The 8,600-nt window shown below is 39.8% G+C and overlaps 1 protein-coding gene across 1 annotated transcript; it reads right to left on the reverse strand.

Moving 5' to 3' along the window:
* Positions 1 to 270: 270 nt before the first annotated feature.
* SYS1 (SYS1 golgi trafficking protein) lies at positions 271 to 8,326 on the reverse strand. Its single transcript, XM_058178219.1, has 4 exons — positions 8,179 to 8,326; positions 4,263 to 4,539; positions 3,798 to 3,865; positions 271 to 1,906 (listed from the first exon to the last, which is right to left on the reverse strand). The coding sequence occupies exons 2-4, from the start codon at positions 4,422 to 4,424 to the stop codon at positions 1,666 to 1,668; spliced, it is 471 nt and encodes a 156-aa protein (XP_058034202.1). The 5' UTR covers positions 4,425 to 4,539; positions 8,179 to 8,326; the 3' UTR covers positions 271 to 1,665.
* Between the last annotated feature and the right edge of the window lie 274 nt (positions 8,327 to 8,600).

Consider the following 8,600-nt stretch of genomic DNA (forward strand, 5'->3'; position numbering starts at 1 on the left):
TTCCCTTAATCATTACAAGCATTAGCTTCCCAACTGTAACCGATACAAATTATTAGCATTCCCAAATATTTATGTATAAAGGGAAAACACTGGGAAATATCTAAAAAAAGTAATATTTTTTTTAAAAAAAGTAATAATAATAAAATGTACAGCTACCTGGGGTGCATTATATATGAACCTTCCCTTCACACCCTTCCTTTTGACAGGAAGTCAACATTAATTCTGGGGGACAGAGTTTACTCAGGTTCCGTTCTAAGAAGACAATTACAATTATATGCAAAACAAGTTTATCTTGACAGGAATTAGTAGTTACAAAAAAAATTAACCATCCTGTTTTTGTGCCCTGCACAACAGCTTGGTTATGAACAGTGAATCTTCAAGATAAAACATTCATTGCAGTAAACAAGAGGACTCATTTGAAGCATCTCCTGTCTCAGAGTATGTGACCAAGGGGCAGTTACCTCTCTATGTCAGATTGTGAACAAGAGTGGTTAGTTTAGTCCTTGTTCACCTTTTTGAAGCCAGTAGTTTAAAAGTGTCTAGGCCATGGTTTTCCAACTGATGGAATATTACCAACTGATGACTTTCTCATTTCTATTGTAATATTAGGTCAATGATGGCAAACTTTTTTGCCGTCGTGTGCCAAAAGCTTGGGGAATGTGGGGGGGTGGGGTGGGTCACACGCATGCATACCCACACCCATAATTCAATGCCCTCCCCATGCACACATGACCCCCCCCCACGTTTCCCCCACTTTTGGCACTACAATGGCACGGTGGGCTCGGTAGGCTCATTTTTCACCCTTCCCAGGCTCCAGAGGCTTTCTTGGAGCCTGGGGAGGGCAAAAACGGCCTTTCCTACTCCCCCAGAGGCCTTCTGGAGGCGGGAAATGGCCCGTTTGCCAACTTCCGGTGGGCCTGGAAGAGCCGGAAATCAGCTGGCCGGCGTGCGCATGCGCATCAGAGCTGAACTAGGGCAAAACTCGCATGCCCACCAATATGGCTCTGCGTGCCACCTGTGGCACAGGTGCCATAAGTTTGCCATCATGGTATTAGGTGATACAATCCAGCCTGATCAATACAAAAGTTGAAGTCTTTATTAAATAAAATAGTAATTTTTTTCAGTCCAATAAATACAGTCACATTACTCTTTGCTGTTAATAAGCTTTCTGGAATCTGAGCGGCCAAGTGAATAATAGTATGGTGCCTTTCTGCATTGTTTGATCTCCTTGATTCTTTAATTCAAAAAGTGGAAGTAAAACAAGTATCAGATATATGAAGGGAACAAAGGGAACAAAGTGTCTATTGTGCAATTGTTGGAGTTCTCTAGTCAACTGATGTTCACATTATAGAGAAGGGAAACTGTGACCATCACACTCACTCGCTTGCTTCTTAAAATTCTCAAAATCAGTCCGCTTCCCTTGTCTTTTATGCATTTTATCCAACACTGGAGTCTGATCACCTTGGCCAATTGGGCACGTCTGCATAGTAATACAAATGAGTTATGTAAAATCTATATTCACCTTGGCCTACCAAAGTGTTGCAAATGTCAGTCTCACAGCTAATATACTTAAGGCCCTCTGGATTTCTTCAGTTGCATTTCCACGTTTCAGAAACTAGCACCAAGATGCTGATACTGATGGAGAAACACGGTGCCCCTGACGGCCTATACACTGGATTTGGGGGCTGAATTTAATGGGATTTCTTTCAGTTCTGTCCTCATACAGAGGTATTCCCCAATCACAGCCATAAGTGCTGTGCACACAGTATGTACAAGCCACCAGGTCAAAGCTGTTGGAAAGGATCCGTTGTAAATCCAGCAGCCCAACAGGTGAAAAAAATGAACGGTGGCGGTAAAATCCAAGCACTGCTTTCCTCGTCGAATAAAATACAATAAACCAACGGCACTGCAGAAGAAAAGAATTGTGTCAAACTTTTAAGAGAATTGTGTCAAACCATCTTCAACATTCTATTTTCCATAAAAGCTAGGCAAGGTATATCTCATGGATTTTCATTTAAATCTTTATCCAAGCTATGTAAGATATTATTTATTTATTTTATTTATTTATTTATTTACATTTATATCCCGCCCTTCTCCGAAGACTCAGGGCGGCTTACAGTGTATAAGGCAATAGTCTCATTCTATTTGTATATTTACAAAGTCAACTTATTGCCCCCCCAACAATCTGGGTCCTCATTTTACCTACCTTATAAAGGATGGAAGGCTGAGTCAACCTTGGACCTGGTGGGACTAGAACCTGCAGTAATTGCAGGCAGCTGTGTTTTAATAACAGGCTATCTTACAGCCTGAGCCACCACGGCCCCAATATTCCGATATATAATGGAATATAACTGCTTTATAATAAAGACAGTAATTTGGCTCCTACTTATATATGAACCAGATGGAGGATATAACCAGTTCCACACTGGCCTGTTAAAGGACCAAGCAAGTTTCTCCACTGCCCAGACAACTTCTTGCATGATTCAGACAATTTTGAATCAATAAAAGGAAACTTTAGACTCCAAAGATAAACACTTTATATTCTTTTCTATTTCAGCAATTTTAGGCCCTTTAAAAAATTGGTAGCTGAAAATAAAGTGAAATTTTAATATTAAAATTTTCTTATTTTTCTGTTTTATATATATGCCTTTTTTTTTTACCATAGTCTTCCAAGTCTAGAAGGGTAATTATATACAGGGAGTCCTCGAATTACAATCACAATTGAGCCCAAAATTGCTAAGCAAGGGAGTTGTTAAGTGAGTTCCCCCCCATTTTACGATCCTTTTGTCACAGTTGTTAAGCGAATCACTGCAGCTATTGAATGAATCATGTGGTCATTAAGCAAATCTGGCTTCACCCCCTTAACTTTGTTAAATTGGGAAGATCACAAATTGTTATTATATGACAATGGAACAATGCAACTGTCATAAGTACATGCCAGTTGCCAAGTGCCTGAATGTTGATCATCTGACCACAGGGTTGTTGCAAAGGTCATGTGAAAAATGGTCTTACGTCACTGTTTTTTTTTTTTAACTATCATTGGAACTTTGAATGGTCACTAAATGAACGGTTGTGTGTTGTGGAAAATTTGGGTAATTAAAACTATTTGTTTTTCCTTTCTAAAACTGTAACCTTTGAGCACATTTTTCTTGGATTTTCTCCCTCTTGAAATTCTTTCTTTTTCTTCATTACACCTTAAACCAGGGGTCTCCAACCTTGACAACTTTAAGACTTGTGGACTTCAACTCCCAAACAAGTCTTAAAAGTTGCCAAGGTTGGAGACCCCTGCCTTAAACAACTCCAATTTCACTTTTTTTTTGCATTAGGATATATTAATATCCAATGCACCATTAGATATTAAATGCACCATTATTTGGCTTATAATTTATCAACCTCAGCTTCATCCTTCTGTATGGCCCTGCTTCTATACTTTTTCTCTAGACTTCTCTTCATGATCTCTCCATAGGATTTGAGCAGTTCCACCAACCTGATTTCATTACGTATTATCAACTCAGTGTCCTCTCTTAGGAATTACACAGGTAGAGATTTTCTCCTGGACACTGTGTTCCCAGCCTGGTCTTTCAGATGTGTACCCATTGCTTCTGTAGCTCTATTTGGTAGTCAGATATTTTGGGCTACTCAGCTAATCATGTCAAATGCCTAATCCCAACCTTCTTTTAGTTTGGCCTTCCATTTTCAGCACTGACAATCTGAATGCTTCTGTTTTTATCAAGAGGCAGCTCACCACTCTAAAGGTGTTTGGTTTGAGAATGTCAGAAATATATAACCCGACTTACCAGGTGAGTGCATTTAGGATAAATGCCATTGTTGAAAGTCTCCCAGGAGAGGTAGCAAATCCCAAAACCTGTACAGATACAAAGAAACACAGTCCTTGCAATAAACTGTAAACCAGCTAAGATCGAAAGGCTTCAATGATACATCCTGTTACATCAGTTCTTAAGTTCAAGAGGCACTATCTGGACAAGTAATCAAACTCATTTTAATATTGATATAATAAAGGCAGTAATTTGAAACAGCGCATATTAACATTTGACATACTAATGGTTTCACTTATAATATATGCCAAAAAAGTACGTTAAATTTAAACGTAAATTATATGAGAAGTAATCAATTAATACATTAGCTTTCAGTATTCCTTCTAAAAATCTTCCTTCTAAAAATCTACAAGATTTTTCTTTCTCTGCTGCCTACTTTAATTTGTTAGAATTTCTTTTTGACATACTGAAAATGTAATTACCTACCTCATAACTGAAAATCTGGTCTAGTGAAGGGTTGCTCTGTACCAGACTGTCTACTAGAGCCAACCAAAGCCCCAGACTGCCGTAATAAATTGCCTGCATGAGCATGATCTGAGAAATGATAAGAGCAGGATCCCAAACATAACTGCGGAACTGGGGAGCCATTCCTGAAGCAACAGCCCATATGCCGCATAGAAATATATAAATAACCCACAGATGTCTTAAAACATAAAATCCCTTGTATCACTGTTTAGAGAATGAAGAGTGATTCCATCAGCACCTGAAAGGGGAAAAAAATTATGTCATTCCAATTAAATTCTACAAAAAGAAGGCATTCTAATGTACATCTCCAAACACCAAGAAACTATACTGCATCTTTTTCCAATTACAATACTACCAGTTTACTTACACCTTCCTAAAGTGAGGCCACTGACCCAAGCTTGGCATAGGAAAGTTATTAAGTTACAATAAATGAAATTTCTCAGATCTGGTTAAAGGTGATAAATAGAATGGAAAGAGTACAGCCTCTGATTCTTTTAGAGGAGGCATTGCAGAATTACATTTGTATATATTATTCCATCCAACATTATGATTTGGGATGAAACTCAAATATTTTGGCCACCTAATGAGAAGGAAGGACTCACTAGAGAAGAGCCTAATGCTGGGAAAGATTGAGACGACAGAGAACGAGATGGCTGGATGGAGTCACTGAAGCAATAGGTGTGAGCTTAAATGGACTCCAGAGGACAGTAGAGGACAGGAAGGCCTGGAGGAACGTTGTCCATGGGGTCATGATGGGTCAGACATGGCTTCGCAACTAACAACAACAACAACAACATATTCAACATGAATAAAATATCCATTAGAAAATTCAGAAGAAGAATGGTTTCAAATGGAAGCTGATCTTCAAACAATGGAAAAACTGACTTTCTTGACCATGAAAAAGATCCAGCAAATACAACATTCTGCTTCCATTACTGACATTTCATTGTAAAAAAAACAAAGACTGAGCACATGTTAGTCATGGCTTCTTCATGTCTAATATCAGTTAGTAATCTTATTCCTTGTCAGAAATTTATAAATCTATGAAACATTCATCCTAAAGTCATCATAATTTAGGGTTTAATTTGCAACCCAGTGCAATGTAAGTGGGTTTATTTCTGCATTGACTGGTAAAGGTCTTCATTACATCCTTCTGCTGTCATGTCTATTTAATTTTGTAAAATAACAACTGCATATTTGTTTAGGAATAAGTTCAGATACATTTAAATGAGACTTATAGATAAGTGCATTAAATTGCAGGCATTTTGTCTATCTACTCAAAAGTACATTCTTTGTGAAGTATTTTACTGACTTAGCCATCTCATTCTCCCACCTATCGTAGGAAATTTCCTATGACCGTCTCACTGCTACACAGCTAGTTGTCACCTTACAACAGGTCACTTAGCGACCATTCAAAATTACAAGACCCCAAAAAGCTATTTATGGACCCTTTTGGAAATCACTGTTCCCCATAATCATGTGACTACACTTCAGGTGCTTGGCAACTGGCCTGCATTTACTATTGTTTGCAACATCCTTTGGTCACATGACTGCAATTTGTGTTTTTGCCGTAAACCACCATTTACTTCTGATTTCCAGCAAAAATTGCCCCATAGAGAACAATGGGATCATTTAAGAACCATGGCACTTGCTCAACAGCTTCACCATTTGCTTAATGACTGCTGCAAAAAAAAAAAAGTGGTAAAATTGGGTCTGGTCACCTGGTGACATGCTTTATGACCATCATGACTTACGACTATAATTGACAGCTCCATTATAGTCATAAATCAATGATTACCTGTATACTTGGGTTAGAACATTGACCATCCAGCAAGTCTTTGACATGGTACTTCATTATTCATTCTCTTGGATCTTAAGCCCTTATTTATAGAGGAAAATAGTAGTTCACTCTATGTTTTTGGAATTTAATAGAAAACCAATCAATCAGTCAAAATAGAGTTGGAAGGGACTTTGTAGGTCTTCTAGTTCAACCCCCTGCTCAAGCAGGAGACCCTATACCAGGGCTGTCAAACTTCTGGCCCATTGGCCAGATGTATCACGCATTGGCCATGCCTACACCTGGTTTAGTGAAGGAAAAAGTCCCAATACGTCATGTGACACAGCCGTGACGACATGAGTTTGGCACCCATGCCCTATACCAGGGGTCTCCAATCTTGGCTACTTTAAGACTTGTGGACTTCAACTCCCAGAATTCCCAGAACTTTAAGCTTTGCTGGCTGAGGGATTCTGGGAGTTGAAGTCCACAAGTCTTAAAGTTGCCAAGGTTGGAGACCCCTGCCCTATACCATTTCAGACAGGTAACTGTCCAGTCTCTTCTTAAAAAACTCCAGTGATGAAGCACCCACAACTTCTGAAGGCAAGCTTTCCAACGGTTAATTAAGCCAAATGACATTATATATCTGTTCAGAGATCAGGTCCAAATTTTGAGACTGAACATGCACTTTGGAAGCTGCATCAGTTGGTGGCATCTCACATATTATTTTAACTGATGGACATATTTATTTATTTGGACTGCAACCAGACTGATGTTATGTTACAATAATTGGGTTCATAAACAACAGGCAGAAAACATAGACTGCCAATCACGGTGACAGGATCCCTACATTACATTGTTGTTGTTAGTTGTGAAGTCGTGTCTGACCCATTGCGACCCCATGGACAACGTTCCTCCAGGCCTTCCTATCCTCTACCATCCTCTGGAGCCCAAACCAATCACATTATAGTCTAACATGATGTAGAAACCCAGTCACCATTACACAAGTTAGGAAGAGAGTCAAAAGCCTAATAAGCTTCAATTCTACAGTCATGGCAACCTTTTCACCATCAACATATATTAAGCTTGAACGATGTTAGGTGAAGGGCTTGCTCTACCAATTAGCGGATGGGATGGGATGTGGGGTGGGATGGGATAGAGTAGGATCGGATAAGTAGGATAGAATTCTTTATTGGCCAAGTGTGATTGGACACACAAGGAATTTGTCTTCAATGCATATGCTGTCAGTGTACATAAGGAGAATAAAATACATTCATCAAGAGTAAAAAGATACAACACTTAGCGATAGTCAAGGTTACTAATAAGCTATCAAATTGTACTAGGAAACAAATAAAAACAATATGAATGAAAGATATAAGCAACATGGTTATAGTAATAAGTGGGAAGACATAAGACAGAGAAGTGTTGTGGGAATTAGTTAAGTAGAGTGATGATATTCAGGGGAAAAAACTGTCCTTGTGTCTAGTTGTTGTGGTGTGCGGTGCCCTATAGCGTCTTTTTGAGGGTAGAAGTTGAAACAATCATGAATGATTTACTCGACTGTTTATGCAAAAAACCACAAATGACTGGATTCACAAGTCACCCCTAAACCACAACTGACCGAGCTTTGGCCCGGTCAGGTTTGTGAAGCCAACCACAGGTCTTGTGGCAAGGTTCACACAGGAGTTTTTTCTTTCGTGAGATCCAAGCCATCGTTTGCAGGTAACAAATCCCATTGGGGGCTTCGGGGGGGGGGGTGATGGCTGTTGTGCAAAAGTAGACCTTTGAAAGACCAAAATAAAACAAACAGCTTCCGGTGTCTTTGCAGAAAAGAAAAAGAAAACGAAAGAAAAAAGAAATAAAAGAAAAGAAAGAAAGAAAAGAAACGGGGAGGGGAAGGGGAGAAAAGAAAATCCACTCCATGGTTTCAGATCATGATGGGAGAAAGAAAGTATCCCTGTAATGGTTTTCTGCCAAGGGAAGACGCATCATCCTAAACGGAGCCCATCTGACCCCCTTCTCACGATCGCTGCTCCCAATGGACGCGGGATCGAGCTGCAAATCCGTAATTTCCCCCCTCCCCCAAAAACCCTCCCGATTTACCCTTCGCATTTCCTCGATCCCTCTTCTTCGACCGGACCGAGAAGCCACGACAATACGGGCTCCGCTCCGCCAGGCCCCGTCTCCGCAGCTGATTCCTTTCGCCGAACCATCGAGTCACGCGGCCTCCGCTCGCCTAGAAGGAACATCGAGACAACCTCGTCCTTCGAAAGGGGGCCATGGAAACGACCCCGCGCGCCTAGAAAGGTAGCCAGCGAAAAGGAAGTGACATCGAACACAGGAAACGTTGCGGGCCGGTAGAGTCTATGTTGTCTCTGAGCCGTAGAGATAGAAAATTAGAGAATACATTTTTTAAAAAAAAAATCTAAATCATTGTGTATTGTTCTAGGAGTGCTTTTAGAATGAAGGGAAGATACTTTGCTCTAATTCATTCATTTAACGCAGCAGAATATTTCAGCTGAATA

Source organism: Ahaetulla prasina, chromosome 3 (genome assembly GCF_028640845.1).
Source record: "Ahaetulla prasina isolate Xishuangbanna chromosome 3, ASM2864084v1, whole genome shotgun sequence".
NCBI lineage: Eukaryota > Metazoa > Chordata > Lepidosauria > Squamata > Colubridae > Ahaetulla > Ahaetulla prasina.